This window comes from Nicotiana sylvestris, chromosome 6 (assembly GCF_000393655.2).
Source record: "Nicotiana sylvestris chromosome 6, ASM39365v2, whole genome shotgun sequence".
NCBI lineage: Eukaryota > Viridiplantae > Streptophyta > Magnoliopsida > Solanales > Solanaceae > Nicotiana > Nicotiana sylvestris.
Window position 1 is genome coordinate 96,809,797 of NC_091062.1, and position 20,059 is coordinate 96,829,855.

Below are 20,059 nucleotides of genomic sequence, written 5' to 3' on the forward strand. Positions count from 1 at the left end.
CATAAGTTTTCAAGTAAATTTCCATAACTTTAGATTGGGACATCTTTAATACTAATACACCATCATCCACAATACCACCGCATTCTTACACGGAATCCGATCACAACCCGATCGGCTAGGTCGTCTCATTTGAGACATCAACCATAATCATAATTTCATTGTCAAATTCTTATTTCAATTTCCAGCACAATTACCACTACGTATGCGGCATAGTGTCCACTCACGGCCCGACCGGCTAGGCCGTCTCGCCCGAGACATTACCATTTTCTATCAATCATCTCATTTCATACTTCTTTCATGTTTTTTCAGTCCATCGGCACTAGTGGCCACAATTGTTATATCATACTTGGCACCTGGCCGCATTTCATAATCCAAGTTCTTTTCCACATTTCACGTTATTATTATCATCAACAACCACAACAAGGCTTTTCATTCAATACTTTGCTTACACATGTGAGCAATTTAAAATCTAAGACGCATAGACACAATTTGGCATAACAATCTTTATTCAAATTTGACTTGCAGCCTAGGCATTGTTTTTGCAAATATTCCATATTTTTAACATATCCTCAAATGGTAAGATAACATGATGAAATCATTGGAATACACATTGCACATATATTCTTCAACGCAAACACATTCGAGATAACAAATTCTATAATGATCAATTCGGAACTTACACTGATTGCATGAATGCCATGGGGTTCAATTCTACGAAGAGGAGGTTTTAGCCATACATACCTCAATTGAGCTTCTTTAAACTCTACAATTATCCGGAACTCTTAGCAACCTCAATTTATTTTAGCAATATAATAAATTGAACCAAAAAAATAGGAAAACGTTCATGGTACTAGCTCACTTGAGCATTTTATCAAACACTAAGTGTGTATTAAGATTTCAAGGTCCTTTTTATGGAAGGTTTCATCATACCACAACCCATTCATCACCATTTTTAGCTCACATTTTCCCTACACTCTTTTATCATACATGCATGCAAGATAAATAACTCTCATACGCATGAACCATCTTATTAATTACTCATTTTTAATTAATTTTCGAAATTAAGGGCTAGGGTATAGATTCTTACCTATAGGATGAAGACCTAGTGTGATTTCCTTGATAATCTTCAAAGTTTGAGCAAGAATTGAAGAGTAATTTGATGAAGATCACTTTCTCACTCTAGAACTCTTTCTATCACTCTAAAGTATCAGAAATATGCTCAAAATGAATTATGGCATATGTTTTATCGACATAGGATCAGATTTAAAAATTAGTAATGAGGAGCCCCGACACAAATCTGCGGTCGCATATGCGACCGCATAATATATCTACAGTCCGCAAAATGGCCCTCCGGAACTGAAATTTTCTGCTTCGGTCTGCGACCAGTCTGCGGTCCGCATACCTGTTCTACGGTCACATAATGTGCCACAGAACCACCATTTGAGAAATCTCGAGGCTGGATATGCGATCAAATTGCGGCCCACAAAATATTTATGTAGTCGCATAATGGGCCGCAAAAGTGACATAAAAAATGACCCAAATGACTGCCTCACTTTGCAGCCTTTCTGCGGCCCACAAAGTGATTCTGTAACCGCATAAAGGCAGCAGAAATGCCTTATTCTACCAACATTTTTCTTTAACTCCTCGATGCACTGTTAAATCCAAAAGGTCTATACCGCGGCGAGCTAGAACCTCAATAATCTTTAACACATAAGCCTAACTCGACACCTCGAAACTTCGCGTTTTAAGCAAAATTTTAGGGGGCATTAAAAATTTCTTAATTGCTTAAATAAAATGTATATATATATAACTAAAAGGTAATAAAAGTAATATTAGCAAGTTATTAAAAATTAAATTGGAAGATTAAAATAGTATCCACAATTGTGTCAATTGTTTTTGTTCTAGGTTTTTTGTCTATTATTAAAAGCAGTTAATGATGAGTAGGTTAAGCATAATTATCATTTCCAATCCCACCACATAAAATGAAATGTATGAGCATTATTTTAAGGAAAAACGCTAGTAAATTTTCTAAATTTCGTATTTTATGTCACAGCATTATTTTAAGGAAAAACGCTAGTAAATTTTCTAAATTTCGTATTTTATGTCACGCCCCAAACATGGGAGGCGTGGCTGGCACTTGGTGACGTACTGGTCCGAGTAAACCATTGTGTAGCTCATTCTTTCTGTGACCATCGTGGGCCAACATGGCAACAACTCGTAGTGCATAATTGTAAGTGAGCGAACACTCTATCAATAAACTATCGTTCTTAAAACATGAATACATATGGGCCGTCAAGGCCTTTGACATACTGTACAAAATGAATACAAAGCCTCTAAGATTATTTGACATCAAATGGGACAGGGTACCGGCCTACCCATAAATCTGTAGCAAAACTCTGACATGATGACTTATAGACTTGGCTGCACTCCGAATAAGATGGAGTTTTATCGATCCTTCGTTGAATGTTGACCTCGTCTAATATGAGGGCTTGTCAAACTGATTGTCTATACCTGCGGGTATGAAACGCAGCGTCCCCAACAAAAGGGACGTCAGTACGAATAATGTACCGAGTATGTAAGGCACATAAATAAGTATATAAAAGACATGGAAGAAACATGGAGTAAATAACTTAACCAATAAGTCTGGATAATTCTATAAATCATGAAATACTTATAGTGTCATGCATATGCGTATGAATTTCATGTCGGCATAGGTACATGTGTTCATAACATCATCAAGTCTCTGAGGGCATCCCATCATATCATTTCAGCCACTGTGGGCAAAATCATCAACGTATACCAGCTGATCAGGTGGTGGTGCGTATATAATACCGTAACATTTTCCCATATCCCATATACATATAATATACATATATACGCGTATAACGCCATCGGGTCATGGGTCAATGTACATGTATAGATGAATGCAATGCATGAGAAGTACGTCAATAAAATTTCTCGGAACGTCATAAGACCATTATGCCTTTGATTAATATCATGAAATAAACTTTATCAACTTACGTATGTATAAGGCCCATGAACAGATGATAGAAGGCAAAATACATAGTTTACGCATCGACCTTGCAACGAAATCCCTGTTACACACTTTTCGTTCATGGATAGTCTTTTACATACTCAACCTTTCAAAAGTGTATCTAAGACACACCACTTTTGTGCTTGACTAATTTTTTCAGACAACGTGAAAGTCACGCCCGAATAGGGTCGTAACACGTGTCATCGACTTTAGAAAGGAAAAAAATATTAGAAATTACAATTAAAACCCATCTTTTTCATCTTTCCATTTTATATCTTAAGCACCATTTTTGTTGCCAACATGTTGTTTGTGAGAAAGTTTCCAACAATACCAAAATTCAACCACACTATCTAAACAACTAGTCGAAAACAATCGACCAACAATTGAGTTCAACAACTCAATAATCAACAAGACCCAATTGAATTTTCAAACTTTTTCGATATCCAATAATGGTGGATTCTAGATTTTTTCACCAAACCTTCAATACTATTAAAAGCTTTTAAATCTATCACAAAATAAATAGTTTTCATAATATTTGGACAATAAACCAATGAATTTCTCTCAATTTTAGATCTAAAATTTTATGTTCTTTCAAACAGTTTATTTGGGGAAGAAGATGAGGGGAGGGTGGTCTGAGGAAGAAGATCAGAGGTAGGGGAGGGATTCTTGTAGGGAGGGGAGACAAAAAATAAATCGAATTTTTTACGGGCTTCACGCGCTTTTTTTTATGTGTAAACACACAAGTGTTATCTGGTCAAAAGTGATGTATCTTAGACACATTTTTGAAAGGTTGAGTGTGTAAAAAGTTTCCCGTGAAGGAGAGGTGTGTAACAGGGATTTCGCTCCAAAGTTGATGGGCAAACTATTTATTTCGCAATGATAGAATAATAGGATACATGGGGAATCAAGAACATAGGCATCTCTAGCATTTCTATGAATAGTCATTTATGAAAATTGTGTATTTGCTCGTTTCGTTTATATCGTATGGATCATGCCAAAAGGAAAGAAGGATAGTCTTAACATACCTTAGCTCATTTTCTTGACAATCCTTCTAACACACGTCTTTTGCGAAAAAGACATAACGGCGGATCGAATCAGGAGAAAATCTGTATTATATTTTTGAGAAAGATTGCACCATACTTTCTTAGAATCGCAAAATCTCACGTAGTATTGTATGAGATTTGATTGTAGCAATTACGGATATAACTTTGTGCTGAAACGTGATGCTTGTATCTTCTAATCTCAAGGGTATAAGCAAACATTGGCTTGCATGTGCTGGGGGAAGTGAATATCACTATACAAATCATGTTCAGAAAGCTAAAGAGTGGTGTAAATCTTGTTAAGTGAGCGTACTGAAAAATAGAGCTCTAGTGCATGACACTACCAACGAGAAAAAGAAAGTGGATAAGGTGTAGCCATAAAACTATAAGCATCTGAAAAAAAATGATTGTTCAGCAATATACCTACAACCTAGCAGCTGAAAAGATTTGCAAACTTCAATCTTAAATCTTGTTATAAAAATCTAAAAAGGAACGAGGAAACAACTGAGATGGAGCTTTCTTATGTTCTAACAATGTGACACCATGCATCATAGTGTATGAGTCACTTAATGGACCATATGGGGCTGCCACGTTAAGGTCTTTTAGGATTTATCCAATATCTTAATTAATCATCAACTAATTAGTAATTAACTAGTTAATCTCCCATTATCTCAAATTACTTAAAATACTACTCACTTTTAATACATTTTATATACCTTACTATTATAGTTATGTGGTAGCATATAAAATAAATGCATACACTATTATTTCATTAAAATATCCATGTAAAAAATGTATATATTTTGTCAACTTCTAATTTTTCTAATCTCATATAAAGAGCACAATTTTTGCATGCTTAATTCTTAAAATGGTAAAAAGATAACCTTCTTTTTTTGTGAGAAAATAACCTTTCTTTTTTTTTTATACAAAAATGTTCCACTCAAAATACCATATCAATTATATATAATGGTATCAAGGTTGTTAAACTTACGGGGTCTTACAATAACATAGTCATAAATTCTCTATAACTTCATGAATGATCTTAATCCTTTCAAGCTCATATGAATTATTACGACTCATCCTAATATTAAAGTATGTGATGTAACATTTTAAATTTTCGTCACCCAATAAATGTATTTTCCCCACGGGACCAACGCCGACTGAGAAATCTTACTATCTTTTTCCTTCGAAGATTTTAAAATTATTTGTCTCTCTTTTCTTTCCTACATATAATTAGACATAAATTAATTATATCTACGGTCTAATTTTAAAGCAAAAACAATGCAAGAGATTGGATGGCTTGTTTCTACAACTATAGTTATGAAATATTTCCTATCGAAGCTGAGCTACCTGCTCTAAAAGCACGTCTCTATTTAGCATGCGAGCTTCAACTTATTAAAATAGATATTGAGATATGCTTGTCTGAACTAGAAAAAAGTTATCATTCAGATGACGCCAGTATTCGTGATTACGAGTTGTTAATGCTCCGGTTGGAGTAGGTGGTGGTCATACATAAATTTTTAGCAATGAAATCAAGTGGTGTACTTCTTGGCTAAGGAAGCGAGTCCAAAACACTTTTGATGTTTTTTTTTTTCTTGGACAAAAACCACTTTTATACTGCTTAAAAAAAAGTTACATAAATGAGTAAAACGCAGTACTATACTGCAAACTACATTAACGGAAATTAGTCCGTTAAAGTAAAACGCAGTATGGTACTGTGTTTTACTTTAAATTTTTTTGTTTTTGTAATTCGCAGTACCATACTGCGTTTTACCTTAAATTTTTATTTTTTTGTAATTCGCAGTATAATACTGCATTTTATAAAGCTGTTCGCAATATTATACTGCGTTTTACTTAAAACACAGTATAATACTGCGAACAGCTTTATAAAATAAACTCCCTTCTTCTTCCTTGGACCACTGAACCGACGCCCCCCTCCTTTAAAAATTTCGATTCTGCTGGTCCCCCCTCCCCCACCCCGCGACAAACTTAAAAAAAAAAAAAATCGGTCCCACCCGTCACCTAAAGAGCAAGGAGTGTAGGTCTCACATACAAGACAAGCTTTGGATTCCTTCTTTCGGGTGCAAAAATTCGATTTCAATCAAATTCAAAAAACTTAAATCAAGGTATTTCGATTTTGTTTATGTCGAAACTCGTATAGTACATGCATATTTGTATTGTTTAATGTGTTTCCATGTTAATTTGTGTTATGTTTGTGTTTAAATTTGTATCTTATTTATACCCGGATTGATTTATTAGCTTTGGTACAAAAAATTGTTAAAATTTGATAAATTATTTGTATTGTTAAAAAATTAATATTATTTATTTTGTTTGTTGTTCATATTTGTATTTTATGTTAGTTGTTTTTATATGTAATATTGACCTTTTAGCGTAGTAAAATATAGAGCCTTTTAGTGTAGTAAAATATAGAGCCTTTTAGTGTTGAAAAATATAGAGCCTTTTAGCGTAGTAAAATGTAGAGCCTTTTAGCGTAGAGTCTATGTAGTTTAAGTATGTAGTAACTGCAAAATCTATCCAATTACACTTTACAAAATTAATTATTTAATTTAATACAATTAACACGCATAATAATTAAGGATAACTCGGTGCTACCGGGCCTCAAATATCGAGCCTGGAACCCATACATAATTATTCAGTCCAATTTTAAACATAATTAATTATTTAATTTATTAAGCTAACACACACAATTCTAAAAATGTTGAAATTAACACGCATAATAATTAAGGATAACTCGGTGCTACCGGGCCTCAAATATCGAGCCTGGAACCCATACATAATTATTCAGTCCAATTTTAAACATAATTAATTATTTAATTTATTAAGCTAACAGGCACAATTCTAAAAATGTTGAAATTAACACGCATAATAATTAAGGATAACTCGGTGCTACCGGGCCTCAAATATCGAGCCTGGAACCCATACATAATTATTCAGTCCAATTTTAAACATAATTAATTATTTAATTTATTAAGCTAACAGGCACAATTCTAAAAATGTTGAAATTAACACGCATAATAATTAAGGATAATTCGATGCTACCGGGCCTCAAATATCGAGCCCGGAACCCATACATAATTATTCAGTCCAATCTTAAACATAATTAATTATTTAATTTATTAAGCTAACACACACAATTCTAAAAATGTTAAAATTAACACGCATAATAATTAAGAATAACTCGGTGCTACCGGGCCTCAAATATCGAGCTTGGAACCCGTACATAATTATTCAGTCCAATTTTAAACATAATTAATTATTTAATTTATTAAGCTAACACACACATTTCTAAAAATGTTGAAATTAACACGCATAATAATTAAGGATAACTCGGTGCTATCGGGCCTCAAATATCAAGCTTGGAACCCGTACATAATTATTCAGTCCAATTTTAAACATAATTAATTATTTAATTTATTAAGCTAACACACACACACACAATTCTAAAAATGTTGAAATTAACACGCATAATAATGAAGGATAACTTTGCATGCCCATCTACCGCAGCTGAGGATCGGCCCACCCGGGACATGGATGGCGGGCGCAGGTTGAGTTATGCCTCATCCCCGGCGATTGATGCAGATCTACCACAGGCGCAAGTATGTTGTATTACTTTAAAATTTCAATTTGTTTTCTTTTCCTTAATGAGCTGCCATTAATTAATTTTTAAGGTTTTTATGAAGGCTTCGTCTCAGCCCATCTTTGAGGCCACTACATGCTTTGATGAGGACACCACGGATGCATATATTCAGGAGGCCGACGAGACCACGGTGGGAATATATTTTTTGACTTAACACGTACAATACAAATATACTTTGTCACCTGCTAAGTTTAGTACTTGTTTTGTAGGTTGCTGATCCTGTCAGCTGTGGTGTCGATGCTGCTGCACATCCTCACATAAAGAGGCAGCTTGATGATGATGATCCAGATAGTGTACCCGGGCGACAGGGGATGCGACTCAGGCCAGCAGCCGCACTGAAGCACACAGGCTGCGGGACTCACTAATTTACTTAGGTTTTTTGTTTGTGTAAATAGTGCATTATGTAAATAATGATAACAATTATATTTTAACAACATTTTATTTTAATTGCGTTTGAACAGCAGTTTTACTTAAACAATACACAAGAAACACAAACATTGCAAACGTAACACAAAAACAAACAGTAGAACTAAAACCATCACTGCACAAAGGATAACTAAAACCAACTTTTTTCACATGGTTTTCATCTTTTTAAGAACGACAAGACAACTCCATAAAATGCAGTTCTATACCACGCTTTATGTATTAAATTTTTCTGCAATAAACCAGCTTTTTTCACATGATTTTCATCTTTTTTAGAACAACAAGACAACTCCATAAAACGCAGTACTATACCATGCTTTATGTATTTTGTCTCGCCTATAAATAATGGCATCATTGTAGTTATTTTGTGCGCTCAAAAATTAGTAAAAGCAAATATTTCATTAAAAGTAAGGTTTTTTTTTACTAAAAGCAAATATTTCATTAAATGGCTCAACTTCTTCATCCACCAAAGTGCAACTGTGGAAAAGAATTCTCGATGCAAAATTGTTGGGACGGTGGTGAAGTTGGACGCCGCTACTGGTGCTGTATGAACCAGTTATACAAGGTTCCCAGCGAACCTATTTGTGATTTTGAGGAATGGGTTGATGAACCATGTTATCAGGAATGCTACAGAGAACAACTGCAGTTTCTTCATAATATGTGTTTATGCCAACAGGAAACACAAAGAGAAAGCGATAGAATTATTGTAAAAATGAGGGCGAAACTGAAGGAGGTGGGAGAAGAAAAATGGAAAGCACAATGAAATTGTGAAACACAAAAGGAACGAAAAGAAAAATATAAACGGGAACTTGCAGAGGTGAAGGCGAAACTGAAAGAGGTAGAAGAAGAAAAAGAACGAATGGAAGAACGATTTAAGTGGTTGGAGCGGAGAATAAATGGCAATCGGGACTAAACATTGGCATGTATGTGTTTAGTGTATTTTTCATATTTCATGTATTTTTATTATGTTGGCCTGTTATGTTTGTGTTTGTGCTGTAGTAATGTTTTATTTACATTTTCCTACAATTAAACAGCTTTTTCTTCAGTTATTCCAAATTGTGGAACATAATTTTATTTGATATATATTGCAACATACACAAGTATAACACGTATTACAAAAAACAATACCAAAATAAAAGACTAGGGGTATCCTTGATAGTTGGGTACATTCGACGAACTTGCACCAAGAGCCGGATTACCACCGCCACGCACACCACCTGAAGGACATTTATGACGGTCGTGTCCTGTTTGCAAGCATACGCCACATTCACGCGCATAAACGGTGTCACCAACATCCATTTGGTTCTGTATACGCGTTCTCTTTTGCACTTGCAGCTTGCGCATATAGTCCTTGTTACATATCATCTTAAAAGGTTCCGGCGGCCAATAATGCTCAGCACCTAATGGTTGCAACTTCCCACTATACGTGTCTACGTATGCAGCAACACTATATTGCCTATCAATATAGTTTGTTGCCCCATATCCAACTTGTTGAAAGCACTTCAACGCATGTGCGCACGGCATGTGGTAGATGGTCCATTTCCCACATGAACATAACCTTCTATTTTCATTCACCATCTGTAGATTATTCCCACGGTGTCCGCGGATAGCGGTCTTAACTTCAAAAATACCCCGTTCATGATCGTACTGAATAAATGAATGCCACTGTGCTCGCCTCCTGGACCTTTCAAATCTTATCATGGGTATTGGCATAAATTGAACACCCTTGTCCATCAATGCTGATGCAGCTGCATGCCTTTCAACAAACCTCTCCGCACTCTGTTTGAATGTCATGCGGACAATGGCAGTGACAGGCAGTCCACGGGCAGACTTCAACAAGCCGTTGAATGAATCCAACACGTTTGTAGTGAGGGCTCCCCATCGTCTTCCGCCATCAGCATGTAATGTCCACATGTGAAGCTCATGCCCCATCAACCAAGTATAGGATCGTGGTTCTAATTGCCGGATCGCTTCCATGCGCCTCATGAATTTGCACTGCTGGTGCTCAGTTGCAGCCATCCACATTAAGTCATGCAATGCCTTGTCAGGATATTTCTTCTGGAAATTGGCCTTTAGGTGACGCACATAGTAACGGTGGTATGCATATGGTTCCTGCCATTCAGGCAAGTGACGTACAGAACTTAAAATACCACCATGCCGATCTAATATTAGACAAATACCTAAACGCTGTTTGACAACGTGCTGCTTCAAGTGGTTCAAAAAAAGTGTCCATGTCTCTTCACTTTCGTTGGCACATATGGCAAAAGCTAGTGGAAATATTTGCCCGTTGACATCTACTGCAACTGCAATCAAAAGCTTAATATCATACTTTCCATAGACATGAGTACCGTCTATGCAAATAACAGGACGACAATGCACAAAACCATCAATTGCTGGTTTAAATGACCAGAACACATAGTTGAAAATATATTCGGGTCTGTCCGGACTCTGCTCACGCCTCCATTCAACAACAGTCCCAGGGTTAAAGTGTTGCAGTGCGGCCATGTACCTGGGAAGATTTGAAAAAGACTTATCCCAGTCGACATAAATAAGTTCAAAGGCATGTTTGCGACCGAGATATGCCTTTCTTTTGGTTATAGTACAACCATACTCCTGGTGGACGGCTGTAATACACTCTTTAATCTTGAACCTAATGGACACTTCCAAATATGGAATCAAGACAAGAGAAATCAAGTCCACATCCAAGTTGAAGTGATTCTCATTGTATGTGTCCATTTCACATCTGTGCTCGCTAATAAATTTACCCACTTTCCACAAACCTGATTTCTTCTTGGTGGCACGCAACATCCAGTGACAACCCATAAAGTCTCTACGACATACAACCTTGTATTTCTCCGTAGTTGACTCACTTACCGTCATCTCACGACACTCTCTTATACTGTAGATTTTTACAACCCTAATTAAGCGAGCTTTATCAGGGAAATACATGCCCTTTGTCAGAACAGCTGGTCTAGACTCATCCCACATCGCTGACCGAAATTCATCATCATCCCTTGTGAGGGCATCCACGTTCGGCATGCTTGGCAAATTATCAAGGTAGGGAATATTCCGCTCATGAAATGGCACGTAGGACTCGTACACTCTTGGTCTAGCGGGAGGTGGAGGAACATGCTCCCTCGTCAGCTTAGGTTCAACATTCACTTCCTTCTCATCATCACCCTCATCATGGAAGGGTGTGTCATCCCCAAACTCATCCGCATTGTTGTCATAATCACTATCATCTTCCTGACTCTACGCATCTGCCAAATCACGAGTAAATACGTCGTCTATGGGCAACTGTGTAAGGTTAGGAGCTTCAAGAATCTCGTTTTCACTGCACAAAAATAAAAAAAATGATAATATACCCAACTAGATAAATACTTTAGATATAGCTATATCACTTTACTTACAAGTCGTACTGTCTTGACGTTTCATGATGGATATTTTCTTGTTGGTGATGACTCCCGGATGGACCACCGTGGTCCAATACTCCAGAACTACACATATTCCAACTAGGGGCGGGGTCATAACTTGTAAAATTCGTATCCAGACGGTACCCCATATGAAAAATATGAGTGTTAATACAAATACAATTAAAACATAAAATTAACATCGCTAAAGCACCCACGGAATTGAAGTTTACCAGTGGTCTTGTTGATTATATAAAGTCAAAAAATTATTTTGTGGCTGCTCATTCGCTGGTGGTGACAAGTTTAAATCAAGGCAAGCTCTTTCATCAGCAATCTATCCGGCAAAAACTGCTCCAGAATAACCACCCGATGACTGGGGGTTATCCCTACTATGCACGCCCTCATTATTGGGATCGTCTTCCACCTTGACGTACATTTCCAATAATTTTATTACAATAAATTCCATGTATTCATCCGGAATCCGCAAAAAAATCTCTAAGAGTTTCATCATCCTCGATGTTAAACTCAGAATAATAAGCAAACCCCTGCGGAGTCACTGAATACGGAAATTTACGGGTTATTTTAAGGTTAACCGAACGCCACCTCTCATTAATTTTTTACGTAACAACGATACCAATTTATCGTACTCCATAGTAAGCGGCAATTTAATATGACATTGTGGAGGTGAGCTATACCTCACAGAGTTATTCTCCAACACAACCTCATCCCCCCCCCAATATAGTGAAACCCTTATTTTTGCCACTTCAGACATTGTAAAAAAATGATTGATAAGAAGAAGAGAGAAGTATGAACGTAAGTTTGAAGATTGAATGAATTTTCATAAAATTGAAACGCCTTTAAATAAGGCAAGTTCGAATGTAAAATGCAGTACAATACTACGTTTTATGTATTGAATTATTGTTATGTCAGTTCATTATTGGTGGGCCAAAAACCAGAGTAAAACGCAGTATAATACTGCAAACAACTTTATAAAACACAGTATTATACTACGAATTACAAAAAAATAAAAATTTAAAGTAAAACGCAGTATGGTACTGCGAATTACAAAAAAAAAATTAAAGTAAAACGCAGTACCATACTGCGTTTTACTTTAACGGACTAATTTCCGTTAACGTAGTTCGCAGTATAGTACTGCGTTTTACTCATTTATGTAACTTTTTTTAAGTAGTATAAAAGTGGTTTTTGTCCAAAAAAACATCAAAAGCGTTTTGGACTCCTAAGGAAGCTTGCATGCAATCCAATCTACATGAACGGATGTATTTTGCAACTCAATCTTTATTTGTTGAACCCCAATATTTTGAAATGGAACACATTTTGTTAGACTAATTTCGATAATGTTTGTATTGAGTTGGCTGAATTTGGCAATCAAAATGCCTTAAGTTTAATAAAAACCAACTTTAATATTAGTTCTATTAACCAACTTTAGGTACCAGTATATAAATATTTCATTTCCTTCAACAACAAAAAAAAGGGGCGATTTGCAGCCGTAACCTATTTTTATGCCACCTTTTAACCTATACCTTATTTTTAAAAATTATTGATTTTGTAACCAACTAACAAAAAATCCGTAATAATATGATCATTATACCCCTTCCAAAACATATAAAAGATGCATCAAGCATACCCAGAATCAAATTCCAGATCTTCTTCGTATCTCGTCCATCAGTCCGTCTCTCCTGAGATCGCCTTTCGCAAACCAGATTTGAACCAGATTCAAATTCCAAATTCAAATTACAAAATACATTGTAAGTATTCAAATTCATCTTCAGAATTCAAAATAGTTTTTGAATTACATGTTTTCTGATTGATTGATTGAAGTTGTTTGACAAACTTCACTGATATGCTGAATTTGCATTCTAAATCTATTTGACGATGAATTCTAACATTCTAATCCGACAAATATGCTGAAACAAGCTGAAATTATTTAGTTCATATCTAAAAAATTCAGCAAAACAAGCAGGCAAATAACACAACGAAGAAAAAATTATATTAAAACATTATATGAGTATTTGAATATTTAAAACACCTATGTGCAAAAAAGTCCGGCATAGGTGCCGAAGTTTTTTAGTTAATAATTAAAAACTTCAACAGGAGGAGCTAAAGTTTCTCTATTACACTGCGTAAAAAAAATAAAACATCAATTAAAATTTTATATTGCCCAAAAAACTTCGGCATATGTGCTAAAATGTTTTAGTTAATATTTACAAACTTCAGCAGGAGAAACTGAAGTTTTCCTATTACACTCTGTAAAAAAAATAAAACATCAATTAAAATTTCATATTGCACAAAAAACTTCGGCATAAGTGCTGAAGTTTTTTAGTTAATATTTAAAAACTTCAACAGGAGGAGCTGAAGTTTTTCTATTACACTGCGTAAAAAAATAAAACAGCAATTAAAATTTCATATTGCACAAAAAACTTCGGCATAGGTGCTGAAGTTTTTTTAGTTAATATTTACAAACTTCAGCAGGAGAAGCTGAAGTTTTCCTATTACACTCTGTAATAAAAAATAAAACATCAATTAAAATTTCATATTGCACAAAAAACTTCAGCATAGATGCTGAAGTTTTTAGTTAATATTTATAAACTTCAGTAGGAGGAGCTGAAGTTTTCCTCCTACACTGGGTAAAAAATAAAACATAAATTAAAATTTCATATTGCACAAAAAACTTCAGCGCGGGTGCTGAAGTTCTTTAGTTAATCTGTAAAAACTTCGGTTGATGGAGTTGAAGTTTTCCTCCCGCACTATATATTTTATTATCATTTTTTGGAAAAACTTCATACCAAAAAATGCTTATGTTTTCAAGAATATGTAAAATATTTTTCATATAATTTTTTGTATGCTGAAGTTTTTTAGTTCGTCTGCTAAAAATGCTTAATATTTTGTCGTGCAATATGTAATTTTCGGATAAGTTTTTGTTAATTGTTCTGTTAGTTTCTAAGTTTAAAAAGATTTTTTAGTTCATGCTTGAAGTTTCCATCAAGCACTGTGTATTTTATTATGATTTTTTGAAAAAATTTCATACCAAAAAATGCTTAATATTCGGATTAGTTTTTGTTAATTCCTGCTGAACTTATATAGTTCATTTCCTCTGCTATTTTTTGACTTTGAATAGAACTAATATTAAAAAACAATGCAGAAAAAACTTAAAACAAAAACTGAATATTTCATTAAACATCAAAAAAGATAAATTAAACTACATAAATATAAATAATAAAAAGAAAACTAATCGCCCATATCATTATCATCATCATCATCATCGTCGTCACTACCAGATGGACGAGCATCTTCATCACCAAGATTATCAAATCTTGTATACATCACAAGCGTATCAAGCTTGTTGTTAATTTCTTCCAGCTCCCTGTCGTACTTGTGTATGAGCTCATCCAGTTTCAGCTCAAAAGCCTCTGTAATGTCTTGCTTGATTTCTTCCACTATTTGCCTGATGGTAGCATCTATTTTTTTCTTTTTGTATTTTATTATGTCTGCTAAAATATATGTGTTTGAGTGAATAAACTCATAAGGAATAGCGTGCTTATATAGGGGAAAAAACTTCTGCATGGTATATAAAAAGGCAAAGAGGAATTTTAAACGTTGTCTAATGAAAAGCGTGCATGAATGTGATAGGAATGTAATTATTACACTAACACATACCCCCAACGCAATATAATTACTACTTTAATTGTGTAGGTTACTCATGTATACTATGTAATTAATGCTGAAACATGCTCAAGTTTGTTGAATTCATTTGCTAAAACTTCAGCCCAATGTGCTGAAGTTCTTTAGTTTATTTCTAAAATCTTCAGCACCTAATGAGCTGAAGTTATCTTCCTTGCATTCATGAATCCCTGTCATACAGCTTTTTCAAAAAAACTTCAGCTGATATGCTGAAGTTATTAAGCTTATTTCTAAAAACTTTTGCACTTAATAAGTTGAAGTTTTCTGTGTAGCATTCATTAATTATGTCATACATCTTTTTCCAAAAAATTTCTGCAGAAAATGCCTAAGTGATTTAGTTCATTTGTAAAAACTTTAGCACAAACAACCTAAAAATTCTTCTATTCGCTTTCCTAATACTTGCCACTAACATGAATCTGCAGGATGAGTTCAATTTGCGCTGTTATAACTTTCAATGGGAGTTGGACTCCTGATTTCAAATACTTGGATCATGATACAAAACTTATTCTACTTAATAAGCACATATCATTCAATACTTTCCTGAAGAAAATTAGTAAAGTTGCAAATATTGATTCAACCAGATATGCACTAAAAGTATGATTTGATATCAAACTAAATACAAGCAAATGAATGCTTGTAACTTCATATGAAGAACTCAGTACATGTATACATTTGCTTACAACTGATTCACCCTACAAGAATTGACATTTCATCATCGAAAAAATATATCCTTCAGAATCTGCTGTATTCAAACAATCGCTTGCATATGCGATAGATTCAGAACCTTTTGTTGATTATCAACATGAAGTAGGACAGCCAATAATGGAAGTAGACAACGAGCAACAACATTCTAACATTACAGCTGCTTCAGAATATATAATGATGCAACAATTATCCCCTCCTCTAATAAATTCATACCAGTTTGTCGATGACCAAGAAGAAGAAGGACAACTAATAATGCAAATTGACAACCAACACACAATCCAACAAAGCTTTTTTTACCTTCTGCAATGATAAGCAACAACGAAGATGAAGTAAACATGGAGCTTATACCGATAATATCAGATAGAATTGAAGAAATTACTGAAAGTTCTTGTGCTTCTTAAAAATCAAGAAAAAGAGTGAGGAGAAAGCTGAAAGAATCTCCACCATGTAAAATACTTAGGCACGATGTGTTGCCTGAGGAAGTAAGAGTTGGATCAATTTTTGAGAACAAACAAAACATGACTAAATTTTTCTGCAGCTTGGAGCTAAACCAGAAAGTTGAATTCACTGTTGTTAGATCATGTTCAAAGAGATACTAGCTGAAATGCATCGTGGACAAATGTGGTTGGAATGTACGTGCTACCAGAATAAAATATTCCACACTATTCAGGGTGATAAAATATCATAACATCCATGAATGCTCGGTTGATGCAAGAAAATCAGATCAGAAGCATGTTACATCAAATTTTATAAGTGAACAAACTATAGACCATGTTCGAGACAAAAAGATAGAGGTTACACTAGCCTTTGTAGAAAATGAAATGAAAAAGAAATTTGGAATTGACAGTGGTTATCACAAGGCATGGCGTGCTATTCAAAAAGCTGTTGCTTGCATAAGGGGAACACCTGAAGAGAACTACCAGATTCTTCCTTCATACCTACACATGATGGTGGGCAAAAACCCAGGAACGTACACAAGCATAAAAAGAGATGCGCAGAATAGGTAAGCAAAACAATACTAACCATCAGCCTGAAGTTTCAAATGTTCCTATTTGAAAAACTTCACATCTTATGATTTATTTTTTTGTGTTTCACTGTACAGATTTGCTTACATGTTCTTTGCTCCTGTGGCATCAATAGCTGGTTGGTCCTACTGTAGACCCGTTATTGCAGTAGATGCAACGTTTTTAAAGTCAAATATCGTGGTGTTCTATTTGTTGTTGTATCAAAGGATGCAAACAATCAAATCTTTCCTCTATGTTTTGGTGTAGCAAATTCAGAAAACAATAAGGCATACATTTGGTTCTTCGGGGAAATGAGAGAAGCAATTCAAGTCTGTCGTGAACTGGTTTTCTTGTCAGATAGAAACCAATCGATCGCAAATGGGATTAGAAAAGTTTTTCCTAAAGCTCACCATGGTATTTGCCTCTATCACTTTGAGATAAATTTAAAGCAAAGACATGTAAAAGCCACGGTAATAAATCTTTTTCAAAGTGCTGCAAGGTCATACAAATGTGAAGATTTTAATCAGTTAATGTCCCAACTCAAAAGTATTGACAAGAAAACATACAATTACATAATGGAAGAGCCTCCCAAGAGATGGGCTCGATCGTGGTTCCCACGGCGACATTATGATATGCTAAAAACAAACATGGTAGAATCAATGAATTCTGTTTTACTAAAAGGGAGAGAAATGCCTGTTTTAAGAATGTTAGATTTCATCCAAGAAATGTTGGGAGAGTAGTTTTACGAACGGAGAAAAAAGGCAAATGAAACTTTTCACAGAGTATCAATATGGGCAGAAGAAGAGATGACTAGGAATATGGACTTGGCTTGCAAAATATTTGTGAGTATATTTATTAACTTCAGCTTTTTATATCTGTTGCAGTGATTTACTGCTTACATTTAAAAAATTTCATACTTTTTCTTTTTGAAGCAAAAATACACTAATATAGTTTGTTTTAATTTTTTATTCCTTGTTAGGTGTTCAACCTTGACTCAATGTTGTTTAGAATAAATAGTGAAGGAGTCAAATTCATTGTGGACTTAAAGAAGAGAACTTGCGACTGCCTGGAATTCCAACTTGATGAATTGCCCTGTCCACATGCAATTGCTGCTATAAATAAGAGATATTTGAAGAAATCTGATTACTACTCAAATTGGTATTCAAGGGAAATATGGTTGAAAACATATGAAGGACATGTGAATACCGTGAGAGATCAAAAATCATGGGATATACCACAAAATGTACAATATGAGATCACAAAACCTCCCGATGTAGAGATTTTATAAGGAATAAGACAAAAGAAGAGGCATATACCTGCGACTGAATCAGTACCATTCAAGTCTACCAAATGCAGTCGATGTAAACAAGCTGGGCATAACAGAACAACTTGCTTGTCTTCTCCAGCACCTCATCCATATTCCAAAAAACACACTGAAAAATACTCCAACCTTCAATAATCCTTGGTCTGAATCTAGACTTTCTTTATTGTATGACATAATTGAAATGTGATTTTTTTCATAGGAATAAAAAAAATAAGTTCTTGGACTATTTTATATACTGCTAAAGTACAAATCACTCATTTTTGTTGCGCAGGCTTACAAGTTTGGTTGCATTTTTAAAAAGTATGCAATGACTTTTATGACAAAAAACATCAGCTTACAATATGTGAAATACATATCCTTAAACAAACACACATACACACACACACACACACACTCACACATATACACATACTCACACACACACACATACGCGTACAACACACAAAAGGAAATGCATGTACAAACATAAGCTGCAGTATCTCTAAGCTGAAGTTATAGAAAAAGAACTTAATAAAAACTAAGAATCATACTGCAACTAAGAAATATAAAGCAAATACCAACAAATAACAAGGATAATGCAATAGAAAGTTAAGAACAAAGAGGATGACAATTACATTGATATAAAAAGAGATGAGAACAACAAACAAAGTACAAACAAAACTTCAGCTCTCTAGGCTGAAGTTATACAAAATGAACCTACAAACTTTAGCTCTATGGGCAATCATCACCACCACCACCACCATCATCATCATCATCATCATCACAGTACTCCTCAATTTCTCTATATATCTCATCATCATCAGTATCAGAGATAACTATAGGGTAGTCGGGCAAAAGACCACTGAATCCAAGAAGATCAATCTTCAACTTGTTGAATTCATCACGCAGCTGACTTTGTTCGACGATTACTCTGTCCATAAGAGTAAGAAGAGTCTTCAGGTTGTTTTGCAGCTTGGAATAGTCGTTCCAGCTGGGAAACTGAAAACTATCAAACTGCTACACAACCTTGTCGAACGAGGTTGAATAACCTCCACAACTACGTTCCAGGTTAAGCCTGTTCTGGAATGATTCATTCGCAAAGAGCTTTGGTCTGATTCTCTCCCAATTAGCTTTTATTTGATCCCACAAAAGCATAAGATTATCCATCGCTTTGTTATTGTACCACTCACACTTCAAACTCTCCCACTTCTACATAATTTCATCCATATTAGCTTCCTACTTCCGCTTGCACCAGACATTTTTTCTTTAACAAAAGCTGAAAGACTAAGGATGAATATAAATTTAAAGAAATATGATGGAAGTCTATGAATGACTATTAAATTTTCAAGTGAAGAGATTGTTAATATAGACAAAGAGTTCACCTAATCAATTTAATATCTATAAATGTAAAAGTAACTTTTAACTGTTTTTATTGTTTTACGTTAAGAGAAATTGAATGAAACAAGATAAGTAGGCGGTAAAAACAAGCATGTGGTAAATGCAAAAAGAAATGTAACTTCAGCCGTAATAAAGCCCACAGTTTTTCTATAGTAAAAAAATAACTTCAGCCTGAAAAATATCTTTTCGGATCATTTAATATATAGTCAAACAAATGTAAATGAAAGATGAAATAGGTGACAAAAGACAAAAAGTAGATAGTAAATGCAAAAAAGATAAGTATCAACTTAAAAAAATACCAAAACATGCCGAAGTTTTTGTCATAAGCTTTTCCAAAATCTTCAGCCCAATGTGCTGAAGTTATTTAGTTTATTTCTAAAAATTT

At 34.7% G+C, this 20,059-nt stretch overlaps 1 protein-coding gene across 1 annotated transcript; it reads left to right on the plus strand.

Moving 5' to 3' along the window:
* The first annotated feature begins 15,200 nt into the window (after positions 1–15,200).
* On the plus strand, positions 15,201–18,261 carry LOC138870985 (uncharacterized). Its single transcript, XM_070148829.1, has 7 exons — positions 15,201–15,217; positions 15,687–15,858; positions 16,547–16,601; positions 16,738–16,972; positions 17,072–17,124; positions 17,241–17,668; positions 17,953–18,261. Exons 1-7 carry the CDS (start codon positions 15,201–15,203, stop codon positions 18,259–18,261), a joined length of 1,269 nt encoding a protein of 422 aa, XP_070004930.1.
* The last annotated feature ends 1,798 nt before the right edge of the window (positions 18,262–20,059 follow it).